Below are 25159 nucleotides of genomic sequence, written 5' to 3' on the forward strand. Positions count from 1 at the left end.
AAACGAAAGTAACCATTCTGTTCATAGAAGGCATGCTCTGGATGCAAACAAACATGTGTTTCCCACTTAAACAGCACCTTAAGCAGTTTCACTGGTAGCTGCAACTGCGTGACAAAGACAAAAAGGTTTTTTTTGTTTGTTTGCACAGCCCTCATTTCAGAGGCACAATACAGTCTGTCTAGATCCCAAATCATTCACTAAGTATATTAAAAAAAGTGCATTCAACTCTCAAGAATGCATCCTTCATAGAAATCTAAAGAGTTGACCAACTGTCACATTTAATGGTAACTAAAGAAGCATCAAAGCGTTCTGTAGTTAACTAAATATTCACTGCCTTTTATCACTTTCTGCAATCTATTTAGAATAAGAACTTTGTCTGATCATATTGACTCGTGGTTATTAAACATTTGTCCGGTTAAGCATTGTGGGAACTCTAGAAAACAATGGATCGTCTTGAATTTTGAATGTAATTTTGGAAGTAAAATGCAACGATACCAATAATCATTTTGTGCACTTACAATAACAGTATTTCTTTTGCTTTTATGTAAACAGTAGGATTAGTCCAAAAATAAATACTTCTCAGTTCTTCATTAATACAATGATATCATTGTATCAGTCAGTTGTATCCGTCTTCATGGGAAGAGCTAGTAGTATCATTTAACACAGTATAGAAATAAATGCGGATGCATCTTATTTAAGAAGAACAGAAAATTTAGGTCAATGTTGTGTCTGAGATTTCGGAAGTGGACATTTGATGCCATATTATTAAAATGCTCCAGAGCTATTCAAGCTGGGGCACGGATAGCTCAGAGTGTAGGACTGAAAATCAGAGGGCCCAGATAGATACAAGTTAAATATCTGAGCCCCGTGGACAATGGAATACGCTATTACCACTGAGATGGCTTGGAGTTCTTCCTACTTTCTGGCTTCCATGCCTAAGATTTATTTCCTGCACGTGGCGAGATCAGAATAATTATAGTGAAAATATTTGGTTCTGTTTGGTTGTCGTCATATCGTATTAATTAGCACCCCATTTCTACCATTTGCATCAGCATCTCCACCAACAGGACCATTTGTAGGAGTTTTGCTCACTTGCCATTTAAACATGATTGTTTCCATGCATCTCTTTTTGCTAACATAGAAAGTCTGTGGAACAGAGAATATATGATGAATGAGTATTTGAAGTATTTAATGAACCCAACAGTGTTCAAAGCAGAACCCCATTCAAGGTAGGCTGAAATAAGTATGTGACATGCAGGACGTTTTCAGTCTCTTTGCATAGGCTGTTAGCACTGATGGCTTTAAATTCACAAGAACCTCAGGTGTACATTGTGGACATCTGATGACATGTTAAAGCAGTCTGATTTAGAAAGCTAACATCTTGGGTTTTTTTTTTACTGTGTTTTCAGTATGCAAAGCAGTCTTAATTATTATTCCCATGATTTGAAAAAAATGTGATAATTTCTGATGGTAAGGTAAGGTAAGGTAAGGATGTAGTTCGATGCATAATTCTTTGATTATACCTTCAGTGCAGGCCACTTCTAAGTAAACATGTATCAGGTATCAGCTTGAGAATAATGGATAGGAAGGGTAATATTTCCAGCTTTCCTAATGATTATGGCTACTAAAGCATAAACAAGCAAAGCACACACCCTTTAATTTTGATTGCTGTATACACTAGGAATTAATGGATCCTAGCATACTCTCCCCCCCCCCCCCCCGTAATAAAGAATAAGGGAATATATTTGCTGGATCAAGTGCAGATTAGACCCTGATAGGAAGCACTGATTGATCATATCATATGCACAAAGCTGGGCAATTTCACAGGCTCAGTTTAGATTTGTTTCAGGCAAAGCAGACATTTTAAAGGGTTGAGATTGGATCAAGTCATAGCTGGAATGCTGTGTCCATGAAGGGGAGGTTTGCCTTTTCAAGTCTGGCAAAAATTCCAGGATTGCAAATGCTTCTGGTGTCTTTAACAGCTTTCATAAACCAGGCACTGTACTGCAAGTTTTGAGAGATAAACAATCCCACCCATTTTGTGATGATACAGCTTTTTGAAATTGCTACATAAACTGCATCTCTCCACAACATTTGAAAGAGAGGCTCCACAAAGCATCTTAGCAGAAGTGAAGCATCCTCAAAGCGCTGTTTCCTACAAAAAGCCCAGTGCTTCAAGGCTGCCTCTGAGCATGCATGAAGAGCCCTTGGCTTCAGTGGTGGTCCAAGTGGAAATGTTACCTACTTTGCCCATCCCTAATGTCAACCTCCTTTCCCTTTTCTTCCTGGATAGCATGAGAAGACAACACAATCCCTTTATTTTGTGGCTGTGTCTGCTTCTCTGTGTGCATATCAGGACAAGTTACCAGAACAGAGTTGGTGTGTGTGTGTCTATATGTGGGAGAGATAGCCGATGGAATTCTTTTGACCCTTAATCAAATTCAAATTTTCTTTTTCTTTTTCATCTTAAACTGCTTTAAAATTATGTTGAAGTTCACTCTGGTAGCTTGAATCAAGAATGATCAAATAGGTTGAAGGTCACTCTCTAGTACCTAGGAAACCGGTGGTTTTGTAATGATTGTAGGGTTTTATTTTGGTTTTAGTTATATTAAAATATGCAGAATGCTGAAATAGATTGAAATGAAATCCTTTTATCTCTAATTTACATCTCATTAAACCAATATCCCAAATTAGAAAACTTAAGCAGTTCATAGACAATTGAAATAATGTAAGTTCAATGGCTGTATGGCTATTACTGAACAGAGGACAGTGACATTTACTGAAATCCAGTCTTTGTTATTGCTTATGATTAAAATTATTATTTCTCCTAAAATTCTATTCTTAAATTAAACACCTACAGTGCCTTGCCTATTACTTGGTTTATACATGGCAAATAATTATTTCATCACTTATGCATAATAAAGAAAAAACCACTTAGGATTAAATAAAATACACAGTAAAGGAACGAAAGAAACAAACAAAAAGATGGATACCTAGATATCCCAAATCTGAAGTGCTACTTTGAGTGTTTTCATGTAAAACTAATAACGCAGATTATTTAGAATCGTAAATCTTAACAAGTAGTTTTAGTAGCAGGTTCTCAGTCTGTTAGGGCAATACCATTCTTAAATCTTAACAAATAGTTTCAATAGCAGCTTCTCAGTTTGTTAGGGCAATATTTTCCTAAATCCTAAACTCCTAAGATAGGTTAATTAATACAACTTATCTTAGGAGTTTGGAAAAGTAGAAACAATTTCTGGCCCTGGATTCTTTTATCCTTTCATTCCTTGTTCACCCAAAATTTAAACATGTGGATAAATATGATCAGATCAGATTAAGAATGGAGTAATAGAGGAACTTATTGAATTAGAGGCTTGATTATTGATATGGATCCTATGTCTAATAGATAGATACAATATCTATCAGGTTTATGAAAAAAATACAATGAATTATTCTTAAATTCAGGAGCTCTTACTAATCAAGAACATTAACAATATCTGAGAAAAATGTATATACACCTCATTTACAATCAATCTTTTTAATATTCTACAAAGATCTCTCTCTCTGAAATTTTGAAAAATAGTATCAGAAGATTTAGGATTGGAACCTGCTGGGTTCTATTCTAAACTATTTTAGCAAGCCATCATTGATTAATAAATACATAAATATCTGGTATTAACCCTCTCCTTAGAAATGCATTATATTGATCTGTGTTTAACTACATTAATGGGCAGCTGCATCAGCCATTTAGTTATCCATTTTGCTTGAAAAATTTTGAGGAATTGGGAAAAAATATAGAACAGGCTTTGATAATTAATTCTAATGTGATCTTTCCTGAGAATTATAAAGTGGTGCAACATAAGAAATTAATTCAATGTTCATTATAACTATCCAGATTTATTGCAGAAAAATATTAGAAAACTAAAGTGCATTTTTCCTTGGACCAATGACATTTTAAAATGTCTGAAGTAACATTGCCTAAAAATTTTTTAAAAGCAAAGAATTTTGAAGAATACTTTAGTTAAGGAACGCATTTCATTGGGTCTCCATTTTTTAGTTATCGAAGTAACTAAAAAATTAGATCTACTTTATGAATGTTAATATTTTTGTCCCTCCTTAAGAATACAAATATATTTATTCTGAAACAATGTGCTTAAAAACATGCAGTTTTTGTTTGTTCTTTATCATCCTGTTCTCCATTTGCCGATGCACAGTCGTTTAAACAAAAATCAGATTTTTTGATCAATTGAATTGAATATTATGTAACTTAAAGTAATTGTGTATCAGTTAAGATGGGTGAGGATATGTTCTAAGATGCATGTTTAATAAGATGGAGGTCTGCAGTAGATAGGATGCCAATGAGGTGTTATTCCGGTTTACCTATCAAAGCATGAAAAAAATTCAGATTCCTCAAATTACCATAGGGAGACTCACAGATCCCACCAGAATTTCCTGAAGTAATCAACTTGTAATATGAGTTATGCTTCCTTAATTCAGGGACAGGTAATAAGGCACCTTCCAAGACAACGTAATTTTTATGATTTAGACAAATGCAGAAGTCAGAAGTCAGTCAAAATTTTACATATCTTTGTTTTAGTAACAGTCCAGATCTATAATCCAATAAAAACATTAAGCATTCTAAAGTTCATTTATATGACAGCTTTCCTCTCTGGGCTATATCCAACACTATGCTAGCAGCCCTCTGCTAATGCAATGGGAATTGTCCTTTGTTTCCTATATTCCAGTCTATTCTGGAGTGTCCCCCAAATTTTGGAATATATTTGGGGTGTTGTGGGGGTAAAAGTGACATAGATTGCTTCTATTTCTTCCATGGCAAGACATTTGGATTCAACTTTTCATGTGTAATATTCTATTCTGTCGAAGGAGAGTGATGACATGCATTCAATCACAGTAATGCAGGCAGACCTATTTCTACCTGAGCATTCTTTTATTATCTTTGCTTTTCCATTTATGCCTAGTGACATTATCTGGAGATACCTTATATAAAAGCAATATTTTATAGATTGCTGATTCATGATGGGAGTTTTGTTGTTCTGAAGAGGGCAGGAAGAGATGGCTCTACAAAATAGATGGAACGTGATTATTTAAAACAAACAAACATAGCAATACCTGCCAATTGCTTTCTACATGCTGTAAGGCTAGCAGCTACACTGAGTTATTGCAGTGATACAGATCTCTAGTTGAAACACTTATGCCTTTTGATTAGTCCGTGTTTCAGTATTTTTTAATATAAATTTTAGATGTTGGTGCTCCCTTCTTGGGTTATCTCAGCCTTCCACAAATTAGACATCCTCCAAGCTTATAGATTTCAGTTCCCCAGATTCTCAGCAATGATTTTGGTGGGTGGGGAATATTGGGAGCTGAGATCCATGGATTTTAAAAGTATATAGGTTGGGCTAAATTATGCTACCAGTTAGATATGATACTACTCTAAATACCTCACATTTATTAATGACAGAAATCAATATTTGTACCACATTTATTTATCTAACACTGAAAGAAATTGTGCATACTCATTTTATTTGAATGAAGGAGATTCAAGATACATTAATATTCCATATGGCTTCATCTCAATGAGCTGGACTTTTTCCTCTTTTCCCTGTTCTACTCCTGTCCCTTTTCCATCAGTGTCACCATTCCAATTTTTAGTATGCTGCATTGTTATGTCTCAGGAGACCTGTGAAAATCTAGCTTTTAAAAAAAGCTCTAGGAGGGGTTCTAGGATACCCTGGCCTAAGGTTGGACATTTTATTCTTGGTAGTCTTTTGTTTCTTCTTTGTCATTTTTTTGAGGCTATTCCTTTGTATTGTTGTCTCATTTTCTCATATTATTGTTGCATTTTAAATAATTTTCTGTAGAAAACATTGTAAATCCTATTGGATTGGCATATTAATATTATTACTGGTGTGCAATCTGGGTGTCTTTCTGGACTCTCAGTTCCTGCTTGAGAAACAACTGATAGCTATGGCCAGGAGGGCATTTGCACAGCTTCAGCTGCTGTGCCAGTTATGACTATTCCTGGATCAGGAGGCTCTCCTCATGTCACTCATGCCTTTGTCACCACATGGGTGGATTATTGCAATGTGCTATTCATGGGGCTACCCTTGAAGACCACCCAGAAGCTACAGCTGGTGCAGAATATGGCAATATGAGCATACATGGGCTAGCCTTGTTATGCATATGTAACATCCCTGCTTTGTGAGCTGCACATAAACATATCCATGTTGCCAACTTACTAAAAAGCTGTTGCAAGTCCAGATTTCAAATGGATGGTTCCACTGAGTTGGGGCTACTGTGGAGAAAGCAGCCCCAACATCTTGATTTACTCAACTCTTTTAGGCTTCCATGTGTGATGGAATGGAATTATGAAGGCCAGGCTCAGGGAGATAAGCGCATTTTTAGTTCACCGCAAGAGCGTGGGAAGTGCAAGAGGATGAGGCTGGCACCTCCATGAGGAATTCACGGTGTTGTGACTGGCTGGCTTGGGAGCTAGGGTTCAGTCTGGGGAGATTCTTTCTAGAGGTTGTAGCTAATAAACACAGCAGAACAGAATTTGCATTGTCTCTTGGAGTTCTTTGGGCTAAACCTGACATAAATCTCCCCAGACTCAACCCTAGCTCCCAAGCCAGCCAACCACAACACTGTGAATTCCTCAGGGAGGTGCCAGCCTCATCCTCTTGCACTTCCCATGCTCTTGTGGTGAACTAAGAACGCGCTTATCTCCCTGAGCCTGGCTTTCATAATTCCATTCCATCACACCATGCACAGAAAAACTTTAAACAATCTTGAGATCAGAAGTATTCCCCCAAAGAACCATAATATTTATAAAATTAGACCTTATTGGTTACTTTAATTTTTAAGTCAACTTCATAAGTATATAATGATGAGAATCACAATACAACCAGAATTGTAGGTCATACTTTATGGGTTTGAATTGTACACATTTGCTTAAAGATCTCTTGAATGGCATTAACTGTTCATCTCATTGTACTGTTTTCATATGATATACATAAAGAAAGATGAGAAAGACTCACAACGGGAATCAAAATTATCCTGCAGTTAGAAAATTTTGCACATTATTAATTTTTTAATTTTTTTTTTAAATGTTCCTCCTTGAGGTCAGAAGGAAGGTTTTAGTGGAATAGAAGAACTTTAAATATCCAAAAGAACTTTAAATAGCCAAGTTTCTAAAGGACTGTTGTAAACCTATTGGTGGGGGTGGGTGGGTACATAATGATTTTGTGTATTGTGGAAATAGAATCTTTCTCTCTCAATCCCTCCCCTCTACCCATTTTTCTCATATGAAATAAAAAATAGGTGTTGATTTAAGCATCAGTCATTATAACAAGTAACAATACCTCAAAATAATATTTGGTAGAAATTATTTTAATGTTACCAAACATACAACTTTATCATAGAAATAGATAGGATAAGGAGATAATTGTTGGAGATGAGATAATTTTAAAAAAGAATTTAAAATAGTGGTTCTTTTGTTAAAATGGAGGAGCTGTCTGAAACAATATTTGACAATGTATACTTTATCAGGATTGAAGATTATCCAAAACAGAAAGTTGTGCAAAACTCAAAAAGTGTGATGATTTTCCCCCCCAGTCTTTCTGGAGGGTCAAGTAATCTATGGAGGATAAGTGAAAGAATCTTAACAGTTCTCTGATGCCTGTAAAATCCAGAACACTTCAGGCTATCAAATTCATCATTTGCATACATTCAAGAGCTTTAGAAGTTTTAGAAATGTGATTGCAACAGATTTTAATCATTAAGCCCTAAATCAAAGTGTTTCATTTCTTGAGCTTTTAAAGATCCACTCTGAATATCCTGGAACTATGCATGTGCAACAGTGTATTTGTGCCTGTGATGCTTGTTATATTGTTGAAATAAGTAAAATATTTTATATAAAGTGCTTCCTAATCTAAGCATGTCTTTGCAAGAAGTCATAGGGTCAACCTGTCTGCTTTTTGATATATTTATGGCATCACCCTTAGTGCTGATTAAGTTAGTTATTCATGCTTTAGAAAAAGGGTATATAGCCTAAGGCTTGAAGACTACATGTAGTCACTGAACAAAGTAACAGGGAGAGTTAACAGGTATTTGCCAGCGAAGTTTCACACAAGGAAGAGACAAAAGAGAGAGAAGAGTGACCAGAAAAAAATATTATGTTGTATGCTCAGCTGTGAAGAATGAAAAGATCCTTTCCTCAATAGCTGCTGATTATAAAGTCTATGCTCTTAGAGCTAATAGAGTTTTGCAGAGATTCTTTGTTCATTGCCAACACCAGCTTCAAGCAACATAAATGTTGGCTCTACATACGGCCATCGCCAAGTGGACAACACAAGAATTTAACCGATTATATGATAGAAGGAGGAAGATGGAGAAGTGCAATACAATCATGTAGGACAGTCTCAGGTGTAGATTGTGGAACAGACTATGAATTATTATTGATGACAGATATACAGGTTAATCTTATAAAATTAAACAGTAGGTATGCAAACAAGATTTGATGCTGAAGATGTACTGTCAGAATATAAGATCAATACAAGGAACAGATTTAGTATGCTTAATCTATTTAGAGGAGAACCTGTGGAACTATGGGAAGAGATAATAATTTTGTCCTGTAGGAATAGCAAAAAGAATAATTCTTAGGAGATGGAAAAATGCTATAACTCCAGATATAAAGGATTTGATTTTAGAGATGTGTGACCTAGCAATTTTTGAGAAAATTTTATATCAGAAAATGTCACATTACCTTTCCCTTTGGGGGTGGGGGTGGGGGGAACATTGCACAGGCTTGGTGAATATTGAAAGCTGATTCATATTCAGAAGATTGATAATATCAGGTGAACTTGGAATATATTTTAAATATAGTTTTTTTGTGTTTTTCTATATTTTTATTTGTTGTGCTGGTTTTTCTCCTTTTCTTTTGAGTGGTGAGTTGTTTATTTTTATTTTTGTACATTTGTTTGAAAATGGACTGTCTTATATCACATAACTAATTAACTACAATTTAAAAAAAATTAAAAAAGAAATTAGAAACTGAAAAAGAAGAACAGGTTGGGTTAAGGAAATAAGCAAGTGTTAAGGAAAGTGATAGATTTGGGGTTGGCTGAAGGAAGGAAATTCCTTCAGGAAATGAAACAGAAATGTCAACAATTGCAGAAATCCATTTAACTCACATCAAAGGAGAAACTGAAGTTGATGGTACATGTGTAGTTTTCAAAAAGTGAGTACTGCTGTACACAGCGGGACTTCTATTTGAAGAAATATGTGAATTATCTAGCTGTGAGGTGGCCATTCCCAACTCAGTAATACCTCTTTCATTTTACTTTTGATCTACAGTATTCAAGATTGGAGGGGAAAAAAAAAATATTTGAAATGTGGCATGGAACCACTGTGACTGCTGCTTCCAGTGGTCCATACCAGAGCACTTCTTCAGCTGCAGAGAACTGACAAGACATAGAAACTCCATCTTCAGCATCTTGGGGGGGCAGGTGGGTGGGTAAGGATTCTAAATGCAAATACACGTGTAGTGGATATAGTCAAATCTCCACCTCGGTGAGAATGGGAAAAGTCAGTGAGGACCAATCAGCAGCAACAATTAATTTTTTATAACACCCTTTTCAACCATTACAGTGCTGTACCTCCTGTACCTCACAGTGAGCTTGCAGCAATTTTTATTCAAAGATCCTAGCAAATTAATTCCCTGTTAAATTCCCATCCCCGCTTGACTTGGGATGAGATCCAGCTCTGTTTTGAAATGATTGGAAACTTTCTAGCACCTTCAGAATAGTGAAAGCCATAGCAAATTATGAAACACTTTTCTTTTTCCTGGCTTTCATGATTTTCAGAATAGAATATATGCCGTAGTCATAGTGTTTTTCACTGGACTTAAGAAATCTTCTTTTATAGCTTGAACAACAACATACTAGAAATAATGGGAACTTATTCCATGAATTATTTGAGGATTAACTCTATGGTTATACACATATCTTTTTAGCTAAATTCAGAAAGCTTGGGGTTTTTTAAAAAGTTTTTTATTATTCTTATTATTTCAGTAAAAGCCATTGTAAATGGTGAACAATTTGAGGCAGAGAGTGGAAGTCAGATGAAGCTTTCTCTCCTGTTTCTCTGCTTCAGTTTACTCTATCTGAAACATTTTTCCCTGAAAAGGGGAGTAAGGGTTCGTTTTTACCCAGTGCTAGCTCAGTTCATAATCTACCCAGCTTGCATTGAAATCTTGCAGACTTTAGTTCTGGAGCTGTTTGCTAGGCTAGGAAAAGAATACTCAGTTTTCTCAGAATGAATATATTTCTTTGGGGAATCACCTTACACTTGCAATAAAAGGTTAGTTCTCATTGCAACAATCTTTAGAATTATACTACAACCTAATTAAATTTTAAGAAACCCCTTCCTGTAATATCCTCATAGGGAGATTTGATTAGGCCATACCAATTTTATTGGATGACTAATTAGGAAATTCTACCATCACAGTGCCTTTTCATCATCATTCTTATGGCTGTTGTTCCTAAGAGCAATAGAGTAAAAAAGAAATAATACATTACAGTCATTGTTGGCAATGTTATGTTGGCATCCTTCTTTAATACTTAGAGAGGTAAAATGGATATTGAAGTCCTTACTCTTTAGTTTTCACTTTACGTAATAGGATATTGAATTATTAGTGCATTGACATGCCCTTCCTAACCAGCTTGTAACCATGTTATGTCTGCTTATTTTTTCTTTTCCAAGACGGTTGTGGAGAAAGGAATTTATGCATATCACTGACCTTTCTTTTATAGGATCTCACTCTGAATCATCAAATTGTGTTCTGAACTTGGGGGACTGTACAAAGCATTGGGAGGGTTCCTTCTGAGAAGTTCTTATGAAATTTAATTGCTTCTCAGAAGAAGTGTGTATGCAAAGGAACACACATAGTTTGCAGATGATTTTATGGATCTGAGCTTAACTGATCAAACAGTGTGGATGAACTTTGAACATCTGTAGTCAGACTATTGGTCCCTCTAGTTCTGTATTATATATATATACAGTAGCTTGGTAGCAGCTCTGCAGGGTTCACAAGTCTTTCATAAGTCTAGATGGAAAGCCCAGAGATTCTGGGGCACATGCAAAGCATCTAATACAGAATTATTACCTCCTTTTAGTATCTGTAATAAACATAAATGCATTTTCTGTTGGAACAAGAGAATCTGTTGCTTGAATTTAAAGAAAGTTAATGATAGGTATTCACTGTCCTAATTTCCTGCTTCATCAGAGCGTGTAACTGCAGTGAAGACTGACATCTTTGTTACCAGCTTTGGTCCTGTGTCAGATCATGACATGGTAAGTAATGCTCTACTGCCTTCTAGTATGTTAAGAATTGTTTAGCCTTCAGGAACAGTGTGGAATTCTGAATGTACTGATCACTGCTCTTGTCCAAAATGCTTTCTACATCTCCAGCAGTTTTACAGCCTTGCAACTGACAGTGTCTGAGTGCATTGAGGCATTAATCTTGAATGCCATCTTCAGCTTAATGATTCAAGTCATTTGAAACATTTATAATATTTGGCTCATTCAGTAGTAGATTTTCCAACTTGGCTTTTCCAACAGAAGCAGCAAATGGAAGGGAAACTTTGCTTGTGATGAACATCTCACCATGAGAATGGGCCATTTGAATCCTAAACCAGCTTAGGGAAAACAGAGCAGAATAAATATTGTCTTCTTATGATTGTTCAGGCCACCGATCAAAATAGTAATAAAATAATTCTGCATTGTCTCATGTCTTATATGTTATTTAGAAGATTGGTCTTCCACTTATTCCTTTTGATTCTAAATAAATCTTTTATTTCCTGTAAATATTTTGTAATGTTGAGGTCAGGCTTGATTACTCAGTTCTTTAAAAGCTTGGCAATAAATTGTGATGCATAAAAGCTCAAGCTTAGGACTGATTCTGAGGGATTTCATTATATATTATGTGCTGGAACAAAGCCACAAGGAAGCACATTTGAGTCCAAAGGAATTCTCCTACATTCTGGCTACTGATGAGTAAAGATTGTTATGTCACATTTGTTAGTAATAAAATAAATCAAGGATTTAAGAGAACGTGATAAAGTTGGTAAAAGCATTTCTTTATAACCTGGATTTACTAGACACACACACACACACACACACACACACACACACTAAAACAGTGTATCTCAACCTCAGCTGGCTGGGGAATTCTGGGAGTTGTTCCACACATCTTAAAGTTGCTGAGGTTGAGGAACTCTGCACTAAAACAATTAAAAAAACACACACACACACCAACAGCCCCTTCAGAAGACATACTTAGGCATAATATAGAGGTCTTCACTCAAACTTTGAATTATGAAACTCCTGTCATACCTTGAACTCAGATAGGAAGAACATTGTGCATCAATTCAGTTGCTTTAAAAGGCTTGTTATAAAGTTTCTGAGTGGTATTTCCAACAGCATTCTAGCATCTGCCTTCTGTGCTGGATGCAATCAATGCCATTTTAAGGGCGCTCTCAGGAAATGCATATTACTATGATTTAGATGGGAAGTTGGCATTGCAGAAACTACTGTGGCTAGCTTATCTCTGTTTAGTGACACTACAAGTCACTCGAGCTTCTTGTAGTGAGGATGAAATTAGGAATATTCTCAAGCTACATACGTACACATTTATAAGGAAAATAACAGGCCCTCTCAAAGCAGGATACATAATCATTTCTTGGAACTAGAAACCCCAAATTCACATATTTTCTGTCTTGTTGGGGTTCAGTTTCCATTGGCTGGCTTTCCTCTAACCTTTTGCAGATCCAGACACCAGTCTACTGATTGAATGGTGCAGTCTAATTCCAAAGGATAGGGGAAATAGAGATCAGCGTTATCAGCATACTAATATCACTCAGTCCCAACCCCCCTAATAGTCTTATCGTTGACTTTCTATCAAATTAAAATAATATGCAGACAGAAATAAACACTATACATTTTCATAATTTAATAGCTATGAGAACAAACAAAAATCTCCACCTGCAAACTTCTAGAACTGACTCAGAAAGTAGGTTTCGAACCACTATAATACCGTACTTTCACCTTCTACTTCATAGACCAGGTTCAATAAAATACCAAGGCTGAAAGTATTAAAAAACCAAATCACTAAGATATCCAAGATGATCACACACACACACACACACACACACACACACACCACTGCCATTTTTTTTCTCAGAAGTTTGGTATGAAAGCCTGTTTCACAAGGGATCCATGATTATAATCAGAATGGATCTTGATAATCTGATCTATTTAATAATGTATAAAACTGATCAGCCACCATGTATAATGTATATAAACCCAGAATACTGTAAGAGTTATGAGCTACAAAGTCATTTTCATTGGAGAACTGCAAATACTATTGCAGAACTAATTCCTAAATACTTATTTCAAGAATCTGAAAATACATCTAGTTTGACTGCTAGTAGAAAACTTTGGAGACTGAAATCCTGTTCTTTTTTAGTTTTGGAAGACAAACTAAAGAACTGACTAAGGCTATCCTCAAAGCACCCCTTTATAAACTACCTTTCTCTCTTCATAAAAAAAATATGCATTTGTAATACATATTTGTAATAATATTAATAAACATTAATATTATTAATATTATTATAAACACATGTATGAGACTCAGCCTGTGTTTGTGCTCTTCTCCTTTGCTATACCAAATTTATAATTTGATAAATAAAGTATACCTCCAGATTTGGAATTTAAATTTTGATGAACTTTTCCAGCATCTACTTGCTATAGGGAGAACGCTCATAGGCTATGTTTACAGTGTAATAACTTGTTACAGTCCAATTTTAGGATCCTATTACCACAAGGTTAGTATTCTGTGTACCTATGTGTGGTAGTCTAAATTAGTTACAAAGTATCTTGATGGAAGTGATTTTAATCCAAACTGTGATTTAATTCCAATACAACGTATGTAATAGTTAAGTTTTGCTGACAGATATATTGTTCAGTCACTTTCTGGATCTAAAATAGATGTCAGGGGAAAAAAAAAAGAAACCCTACATATCATGTGATTCAGAGCATCTAATGGAATGCTGCCACTTACAAAGGTGGCCCCTAAAGTCACATTTTACTACATCCCCCTCCCCTCTTACAAATGCAACAAAAATACTAAGTATAAAGCCAGTCTTTCCTGAGTTTTCACACACAGAGTGGACCCCTTCACTCAACCAAAGAACCAATAGAGCATCTCCTAGTAAAGAAGGTACAATAAAAGTTCCTGTATTAAGTTTCTCTGATGGAAGCATGAGGCAACGCACATTTCCTTTGAAGTAGTGAGAAAATGTCACTTGTGCAATTTCATCTGAAAGTAGATGATCACCATGAATGTGGATGAGACAGTTACCAACATCTATATCATATAAATTAGGAAACCTCTTCCACCCAAGCGGTCCCTGGAGATCAGCAGAGCCAAGATTGCTAGAATTCCCACATGCCTTTTCACTGGCCTGAATATTGTGGGGTCTTTGTGTGATCATGTCCCCCCTGCTCCGCCCCCCCCTTTTTTGTTTTTTGCTTCTTCTGATACTTTCCCACAATATGGGCCAAAGAAGGTTTTAGCTGACTATGACATTTGATAGTAACACTTTTAAGTTACCATGTGTGGAACATTCCTGTATTTGAATAGGAGCCCGCTTGACCTTTGCTCAGCTGTAGTTCCAGCTGTTTCATCCATGCTTTCCTGAATGTTTGAACTGCCTTCTCTGCTGCACCATTTTAGCTTGGGTGCTATGGTACAGAGGGGTCCATTTTGTCTCAAAAAGCACTGACTTTCACTGGAGGTAAATCCATTCTCTGAGTCTAATTGTCTTGATAGACCAAAAGTTAGACGTGAATTATATAGCAATGCATATCTCACTGCTACTGATGTTGGTAGATAATACCACCAGCTAATTGGAGTAATTGTGTACAGCCAGAAGAAAAGTCTGTCTGCTCATTTTAGTATAGTTCTTAAGGATTCTTTCCCATCCTGATCTTGCCAATGTCCATGGTAAAAGGGTACATTAAAGGACTGATTCTGCACAGAACAAGAAGCAGCACATACATGTACAAACTCTTCTATATCTTCATCTAGCTCAGGCTATCATGAATAACTATGGGCTCATGCCTACCAGTGATTGTAGCATGTGTAGACAAATTTAACAGGAATGGTCTGTAATAATTTAACAGACCTATAAATTATTATAGTAATATAATATTATAGTAATCCTTATTACTATATTCCAATATTATATTATATTGTTCATTCAGATATTTGTTGATGAGGTGCTGTAACAATTTCATCAATCTTATTTTAATGGGATGGAGGCCATGCTGATCAATATGCTACCAGGTAAACTACAGACTGTTGAAGAAATTGACACATATGTAATTTCATTTGCAATCCATAGGTTTCAGGTCTAGTTTACACGTTGTCCAGTAGTGCTAAATGTTTTTTTCCCTAAAGGAAGAGATCGAAATATCACCCAGAAGAAGACAACATAATGTAAACCTTCTAATATATATTGAAAAATTGAAACCCAGTTGAAACCCTAAATATATCTTTGGTAGATACAGACATTTATGAGTCTTAATAGTGAAGTATTGCTTTGAGTCTAAATCTGAGTCTAACTCCAGTGATTGATAGGCACATGATGAGTCAATTTTGCAAATGTACTTGCCTTCAGCTAATGTAAGCAAAAAGATCCTCTGCACTTGGTAAAGGGTATGGTTCTGGTTCTACCTAGTGATTAACAGTCACAACTGGAACTGACACTTCCTTTTCCACAGATTCCCTGAAGGAATAAGGCAAAAGACATGGTTGCCCAAAAATAGCTCTGGTATCAAGATAAACTTTAACAATACTCCTGAGTCTCTTTATGATACCATGTTGATAAAGAGGCCATTGTTGTCAAAAATATGCACCAAGTTGTGAAAATTAGAGTTTGCTTGACTGTAGACCAAATTAACTTGATCCAATGAAGTTAATTTTTCCCTAAAAGAGTGGGCCTATCACCTGGCACAGTCTGTAAAGATAAAGGGTTCACCTTGATTTGGTGCTGTTGCTTGGATTTCACCCCACACATGAATCTTCTGTCCTGTGTATGAAGTGATATGTAAGGAAGGTACCTGAAGTCAGCATTTGCAGAAACAATCTTTACAGATAGCCTGTAAACTGAGTGTCCTGTGTCCAGAAACATATTTATCAAGTGCCCATCAATCTCCAGGTTAATTCACATACTCTCATTCCCAGCATTGGTAGTATTCATGGTTCCTCAATCTCTGAAATAGCTTCAAAAGGTGCACCTATTGTGTACTGGGTAAGTATGACTTATTCCTGCAGATTTGTGCAACATGGCCCTATTTCCCAAAAGTATGGTAAATCTCCAATTTAAACTAGTATGGCTGTTGTAAATGTGCATCCTCTCAGCGATAAAATACCTTATTTTGCAATTGGTGAAATTTTCTATCCACTGGGACAGCACAGCCATTACCTTATGTACATCTGCCTGTGCATTATTATGTTCCTTTAATTGCTGAGAATCCTTTTGGTTTAATTCAATTGCTAAAGGATTGTTATAGGCAGACAAAACATTCAGATCCTTTTCATTCATCAACTTACATAGGTAATACTCCTCATGAAAGCCACAAACAACTTTATCTTACAGAGCCTGATCCAAGAAGGGCCCAAAGGAGCAAAAAAATATAAGCATTCTCAATAACAATATTGTCTTAAATCTTTCTCCCACTTTGTAATTTATGCCATAAAATCTAAAGGATCTTGCAGTAATGATGAGCTGCGGTTTATAGTGCAATGACAGGGCTTCACAGGAGAAATGGGAATTTTCAGGAGAATGTTTGGCTTCACAGATACAGTAGCTAGAAATATGTGTCCTTCTTTCTTGAGAAACGTCATTTGCAGAAAACTAGCTCTCAAATCTTTTGAACTAAGAGTCAAACTCCTCAGCTATAGCAGAACTTCCTGGAACTCATTAGTAGCCATAGTACAATTATTCACCGTTGCACAGCAAAAATTCTTCAGAAAAAGGACCCGGCAACTTGCTGAAGTAATGTGAATTACAGCTAGCAGATGCACAAAAATCCCTCCTTGGTGGCCCATATAATACCTTGTTTGCAGTCCTGGTTTTAAGATCCTATTATAATGTTGTCATAAGGTTAATCTATGCATAGTGCTCCAAATCAGCAACAAGGTATCTTGATGGAGATGCTTTTAGTCAGTACAGCCAGTGAACTCTGCTGGCAGATATGTTATTAAATTACTTTCTGAATCTAACATGGCTTGAGGAGAAACATATGTATCATCGAAACGCTAGCAGCAAGCAAAGTGCTGCCATTTACATAAATGGCTGCCCAAGCCGTATTTTACCACTCACATGACATCAGCAGCCCAGCCATCTCCTTCTCAAGTCAATTTGCATAGACATTGCAAATTGCATAGACATATGCTATCAGAAAGAGTCAGAGAGACAGAAAGAATTAGTTATTTATCACACAACAGGGCAAGTTCAAGGAAGAACTGCATAGATTTCAGCAAGGTACCTTTAAATGTTGGAATCTTGGAAATTGTAAGAGGAATTTCCTATCTTTATATATGGTGAGTTAATTAAGGTGGAGTCCCTTTGAATGATTTGAAATGCTTCTACCCAGATTTTTTTCCACCTGGGCTAGGTTGTGTTTATGAGATAAGTTGTCAACTGATTTGTCTGCTATCTCTTGATTATTTATGTCTCCCTTCTCTTCCGCTCTTTTCCCAGCCTCCCCACAATCTCTCTCATGATTATTGACAATTGGCATTTCAGGAATTCTCAGACTTTGTGGTGAACTGACTCCCTACCATGATAAAATAACATTTCCTATTAATAACCATTTCACTGGCAGTTAGATTTGAGCAAGAAATAACCACACCATTTATTTATAATAATTAAATTTTAATCTATATTATCAAACAAAGCAATGACTGAACTGTAAAGCTTTACAAAATCAAACCTTTTAAATGGAAATGAAAAATTAAACATCAAGTTTAAAATCGTATTTAAAGGATGAGCTTGCTTAGTTTTGCATTATTCCTGAAATGTGAGTTTTAGTTTGGAGACAGCTCCTTTCACTTCTTGTTTCATACTTATTTAGAATTACTGCTGGGTCTTTAGAGTGGCAATTACAGAAAATCCTGAATTTGCTGCCAACTTGTCTGAGCACAACTGACAGTGATCCAGCTTTACATATGTAAGCCATCGGGCTGTGCCTTTATCGTTCATTTGGCTTGGACAAACTGGCTGCTGGCTTGTCAAGGTAGCATGGGAACAAGTTTCAACCCAGCTTTGAATGTGAAAACCCTACTAGAATTTGTTCCAGGCTACATTCTGTCTGCAAAGCTGGAGTCCTATAAAATGGTGCCTTTTCTGGGTCTTTCTTCTTTCTTCTAATTGAATAAGCCCTGCTCAGACTTGAGACTCCCCTCAAATTTGCTTGTAATTCCCTGGGATTGTGACCCAGAGCATGAGAATTCTGTTTTAATAGAGGGTTGACCTTTGCAAACTGTTGAAATAAAAACTATCATTTTATTGTAAAGTACAACACATGACTGTGCAAACCAACATTTGTTGGAGGTTGTAGGAATCCATTTTTTTTCTAGAAGAAAGGGCCGGCCTTATTCATACTTCTGTTCATCTGCTTTATGACTTTCAAATGACAAAACACAGATATTCCGGATGAACTTGTTATAGCTCAGTATTGTTCCGAAAGCCTACTAAATGAAGTATTTTCAAAGCTCACCATTCTCTAATTTTAGGAATACACAATAGATGTATTTTTCCGACAAAGCTGGAGGGATGAAAGGCTGAAGTTCAAAGGACCCATGCAAGTACTTCGACTGAATAATTTAATGGCTAGCAAAATATGGACACCAGATACATTTTTCCACAATGGAAAGAAATCAGTGGCTCACAACATGACTATGCCTAACAAACTTTTGCGGATTACAGAAGATGGGACACTGCTTTACACAATGAGGTAAGCGGCAAAGATGTGGCATTTTATTTATGCCAAAAAAAAAAAAAAAATGCTGCACACATTTCAGGGTGTGTCTTTGTTTTTGTTTATAAATGTTCTTTTGCTTTAATGAGTCCTGGATTTTTTCAAGATTTGCATTAGATAATAAAATACATACATCTTTAAAAAGGATCAATGGAATGTAGCTGTTTTCAGTGTTAATTTTTCTTCTGGTTTGTACTCCTCTTTTCACTTTCTGGCCTTTGAACTTTCTGCATTCCCTGGGATGGAAGCAAAGACACCATATTTCACTTTAACAGGTTTGGGGATTAGACTCTTATTACAGTCTAATCCTACAAGGGTAGGATATAAATGAAAGTAACAACTATATTTGTCACTCTATAATGATGCATCCATCTTCCATTTTGAGTATAGTGATCATGACTCAAATGGCAAAGAACAAAGTGGGACAATTTGGGGGACAAAATAACTCTGGCATAAATCTAACTTGGCATATTATGCATCACAGAGAAACAGTTTTGAATTACACACTGCAATTACTTAATTTTCATAATTGTGCACTGATGTGGACACTAGAATAAATATGTTACAGTTTGGTCTTTAGGGCAAAAAGTAGCATAGACTTTATTGGATTCTTGTATAGAAAAAAAAAGGCAGGGGGTGGGCTTTTAAATCAAGGGAGCAAAATCTCTGGTTAACCTTGCTGCAAACAATGATTTGATACAATGCTTTAATCAGCTGCAGTGGAATATGTACCTGCTATTGTCATTTGCATTAAAGCCACTTTATATTGTAAATCTGGTCTATTGCTTTTGACTTGTTTGCAGACTCACAGTGAGAGCAGAATGCCCAATGCATTTAGAAGACTTTCCCATGGATGCACATGCTTGCCCATTGAAATTTGGAAGCTGTAAGTTGACTTTGATAATTATTTTCCAGCTTCTCCTTTCTACAGGCCTCTTAGCAGTTAGAATAGGGCCCTGGGTTGTGGATATGATACCTTCCAATTATTGCAGCTTTATTTTGTAGATAAAAATGTTCTACATGGATAAACATAATGCAATATTTAACAGGAGCATGAGGCAACATGTGGAGGGCACAGTGATAGCACAGCATATAAACTCTTATGCTTATCTGTGGCTACATCTTATTACAAAAAGTATAGTTTTAGTAACTTTATTAATTCATACAGAAAATATAGGATTTACTTCAAAGGATTGATTGACTGTCAATTTATATGCCATATCAATTGTTTTCTGTCATTCTGAACTGCACATAAGAAATAGGCAGGAACAGGAAGTTTTAAACAGCAACAATGAAAATACTTTCTGGACCCCTCTCCCCCTCTTTTTTTTAAAGAAAAAAAACTGAAAACAAGCACTCAAGGAAAACAAGGAGATTGTTCTAGGCATTTTTTTTAAAAAACAGGATATTCTTGAATACCTCTTGTCCTTTGCTGGTAGACTTTAGTTGAAAAGCCTCTCATTTGGCGTATCCTAAAATGAAAACTAGAATTGTGAATGAGTGGTTGGAATCCTTTAAAGCCCAAATGTTTGTCCCATGCATTCTTTTTTTTTTTTTAATTTGCAATTGTGGTATTCCTTCACAATAGCTACATTCTTTTCTCAGTAAATGCCCTTTTTGTAAGATTCAGTGCCATTCTGGAAACTAGTGCATTCAGTCTGTAGCTTCTTCTTCCGGGATGTTACAATGAAATGACTTCATTTCACCTTTCCACTTTATAGTAAAATGGATGATCTTCCAACTTTGTGTTGCTGATACAATTAAAACACACACACACACACTTGTTAGGAAGCTAATCTAAAAATGACACTTAATAAGATATTTTCCCATAAGGAGAAAAGCAAAAGTTCTTGGGCAGGGAATACCAACCAGTCTGAAGTCAAATGAACTTACCTTTCTGTGAATTTCAGGGCTTTGGAGAAGTTCGGGTAGAGGTTTGCTTGAAATGGCCTGAACTATCTTAGTAGTCTGAAGGAGATGTATGGCCAAGAGTAAGGGAATTCAAGATATAATGTGATTCAGGTGATAATCATTGATGGCATATTCTGAAACATTCCAAGAATTTCTTGAGAGCTGCATTTATGTCATTGCTTAAGTTACTTGAGGTAGAGTAGAGTGAAGATAACCCATCTTTATTCCTGAATGTTGGTTTGATATATTTGGTCATATGAAAAAAGTTAACTCTTCACAAATGTCAGTAAGAGGTCTGTAAGTCTCAAACTGTCTTTCAGTATATTTACTACTTGATCTTTTGGGGAAAACGTTTACATTGGCATACTGTAATGCTGTCATTGATTCACAGCATTACTGTTGCTCAGAAATAAAATATTGGAAACAGTTTTTAAAAAAAGGGAGAGGCAAACACATGGCACTTGGTCAGACTGATGTGGCCAGGGATTTTTTTAAAGAAACTTTGGAAATGAATTCTTTTTCTTTTTTACCAACTAGATGCTTATACAAAATCAGAGGTGATGTATGAATGGACACGGGAACCTGCACGTTCTGTTGTAGTTGCTGAAGATGGCTCCCGGCTAAACCAATATGATCTCATGGGACAAACTGTGGATTCTGGAATTGTGCAATCCAGTACAGGTGGGTAAAAAACCCAGTGCTGCTACATGTCCACCATTTGTGCCACAGCAGTTTTATCTTAAAAATATTACGTCTTAGATGAGTGTGGCTTTTTTTAAAAGAAAGCAAACAATCCCTAATTTGCTCTTTAATGATCCATATTCTAAAAGTTGTATGAAGTGAACATCTTTCATTTAAATGTATCTTTGCTTTGCAATGTTCCTGAAAAACAAAACAAACCATTGGCTGTACTCAAATATTGTTCTCGCCAGGTTCAGATTTCATTAAATCTAACAAAGAAACAATGAGAATCTTCCACTTTTCCTCCAGGAGATCTTCACATCATTTTCCTTCCCCAGCTTGATATTCTCTATGAACAGTAAAGCTGAACACATGTTGCTTATAGCTACACAGACATTAAAATTTCAAAGCAATCAATTAGTTTCTTTTCTCTATAGCTCAAAAAAGGAGGAGAGTGGAAAGAAAAACATAGTGGGACTGGGATAACAAGGCAAGATGTTGCTTGGATTGAATAATCATAAATCCAAACTAAATCATCCCCCCCCCCCAAAAAAGCTGAAAGCTTCCCAAAGAGATAGCTGTCTTATACTTTTGAAGCTGAAAAATGAAATAATGCTGAGCCATCTTAAAGATTAACCATATTTTATGACTGCATAGGCTTTGGGGACATTGATTATCAGATGTGTATAATACAGATCTATATAAACATCTGATGAAGTGGGCATGATCCTCGGAAGCCTCTGTGATAATCACATAAAAATCAGTAGTCTTAAATTCTACAGCACTTTTTTGTTTCCATTCTAGAAAGGAATTCTGTTCTATTTTATGGAGCTGCTTTCTATGGCTCTAGCTACTATAATAAGTCCAAATCTCCCCTACATGTACACACATACTTTCCCCCATCAGTCATGAATGAAGGGGCATCCAAGAGCTTCACAATTACATAGACATGCAGTCTACTTGATGGGCTACATCTTCAGGAACATGAACAAAAAATTCCCTCAAAGATATAGGAATTGAAAGATTGTTTACAGAATCAATCAGAAAGGGAATCTTAATGGAAAGAACATTGTTAGCATTCCAGTCCTTATTCACAGCATTTTATAAGTGCTATCAAATATGAAGCAGCCCAAGCAAGGGGGGAAATCCAAATGGCAAAGGCATCAAAACAAAATTAACATCATGGCCTAAAAGGCATGAATCATGGTTACTTATGGTTAACAACAAGTTCTGCATGAAGTTGACACTGATTAGTGAAAACAAAACCTACAGTAAAACCACTAGAAGCACTGTTATTAAAAAAGAAACAATTTCAATAATTACATTTAAAAGATGCTGCTGCTGTTGAGTTGTAGTAGTAGTAATAGTACTGGTAATAATAGTAGAAAATGAAGGAGAATAGAAAAAAGGTGTAAAACAAGAAAGAAAAAAAATGGATAAAAGGAAAATTAAGTTTGTAGAAATTGAAGCATAATTCAAATTGTAAGGTAGTGCAGCAGATTTCTGAATATAAGGGGGCTATTACTTTTTCACACTTGCACATTGCATCCAAAGTCAAGTTGGATGACTTTGTTTATCAAGTAAAAGAAACAAGAACCACATTTTTTTTTTTTTTACTTCAGACTCCTTTCATATATCAGTAAGATCCATATGAACCTTTGACAACATTTAGTAGCAAAAATATGCAAACATTCTGAACATTGGAAAAGGGACAGGTATGCTTTCACAGAACTGTAAGAACATTTGTCCATGCTATTAATATTGCAGGTTGTAAGCACAATGTGATTGAATGGAATATACATTTTAACCTAAGGAATCCCCATATAAACCTTTATTCTCAATTTGAAGAGAAACCAATGTTAAGATTTCAGAAAATCTAGCCAAGATTCTTGAATTGTTCCCTTAGCTCCAGTTTAGTTGGTCTGTGGATTGTAGCAGTCTAAAAGCTTCCAATATTTTATAGATGTGATGGTTACAATATTTTACAGGCAAACACTGAAAAGAATAAATTATTTATTAAATGATTTTGTGAATGAAATGTAAAAAGGAAATAAACAGTTTCTGTACTATAATTGTATCATTCATGGTTCTATCATATTTTGTTAGATCTGAGCAATTTGTAGAACTAACCTCAAAAATTTATTCCAAACAGCTGAAAGACTTGGGTAGTTGATGTTATATAAAGCCAACCAACTAACTAGCAAACAAATTTTATATACTAATAGTATATACTACTAATAGCATGTACAAATTTTATGTACTAATAGAAAAATCGTAAGAAGGACAATCTGAATCAAATTCTCAGAACACTTACAAAATAAAAACCAGAACACTTTAACAGGATTTGCTGCACTCTGCAATGAAAGCTGGACAAAATACTACCCATCAGACTTCACTGAAATGAATGAAAACTGAGCAGTAATATACTTATTTAGATGGACATTTTCACATTTCCCTGTTGAGACCTCTTGGATGATGGAAAAATGGGAGATTGGCAGTACTGTTTATTGAAATCATGATAAAATGGCTGTGCTGCATTTTCTGTAGTGTGTGGATTTGTTACAGATTTAGAAGTGGAGGTTCCTAAGACAGGATGTAAAAACCTGTTCATGGTTTGCTTACCTACAGAACTAGAGGTGTCTATTTCACAATGCTCTTACTTAAGAGTGTTTCCATAGGTTGAAGAAAATCTATGGCTGGGGAATAGGAATGAGATTATGATTATGGCAGTGATGATGTTATGGCACTAGATTGGTAATGAAATGGCTGCAAGCAAGCAACCAAGCTCAGAGAGCACCAAGAACTCCACACTAGGATTATGCCCAAATAATACAAGCAAATGTTAGCAGACAGCCTCTTTATTATGGGAGCTCTCCAACCCAGCAAACAGTGAACAAAGCTTAAAGGTCCATCAGTGTATTTGCCAGAGGATAGCATTAGCTTAGCATAATGAAATGGTTAAGATTTTGGATTTGTTCCAGGGAGACCCATATCCAGGTTCCTGCTTAACCATAGAGTTCACTAGGTGACTTTGAACAATATATTACATCTCAACCTAACCCATCTCACAAGACTGTAGCTGTGGGCATAAAAAGAAAGGAGTTTGTTGCCTTAAACTCCCAAAGAAAGATGGGCTATAGATATAAATCATCATCATCATCATCATCGTCATCATCATCATCATCAATAGTTTAAAGAATGAACATCTTCATCCAAGACACTAATGCCTGATCTTCAATAGAGCTGGATTGAAGCTAGATTTTTCAAATCCCCAGGACTATTTTATATGTCTTCTCTAATTTAGGAAGAAGATTTTTTATTTGAGTTCAGGCCTTCTCATTTCTTTTTTCAACTAACATTTGTTTTGTTTCTGTTTTGTCAGTGCTGAATGTAATAGCGTATTATTAGTCCCCTAAGGAATTTGATCTTTCCAAGATATTAA

General features: G+C 35.8%; 1 protein-coding gene across 1 annotated transcript in view; it reads left to right on the forward strand.

The window, feature by feature from the left end:
- LOC103066754 (gamma-aminobutyric acid type A receptor subunit alpha1) overlaps positions 1–25159 on the forward strand; it is a 44700-nt gene that overhangs the window by 8270 nt on the left and 11271 nt on the right. Inside the window, exons 4-7 of the mRNA XM_088134749.1 lie at positions 11303–11370; positions 18881–19101; positions 19929–20011; positions 21574–21717. Coding sequence (XP_087990875.1) covers positions 11303–11370; positions 18881–19101; positions 19929–20011; positions 21574–21717 — 516 coding nt within the window. The remainder of the gene's footprint in view (positions 1–11302; positions 11371–18880; positions 19102–19928; positions 20012–21573; positions 21718–25159) is intronic.

This window comes from Python bivittatus, unplaced genomic scaffold (assembly GCF_059951505.1).
Source record: "Python bivittatus isolate LINGU-HERP-01145 unplaced genomic scaffold, Pbiv_v1 ctg000080_np1212, whole genome shotgun sequence".
NCBI classification, from domain to species: Eukaryota; Metazoa; Chordata; class Lepidosauria; order Squamata; family Pythonidae; genus Python; species Python bivittatus.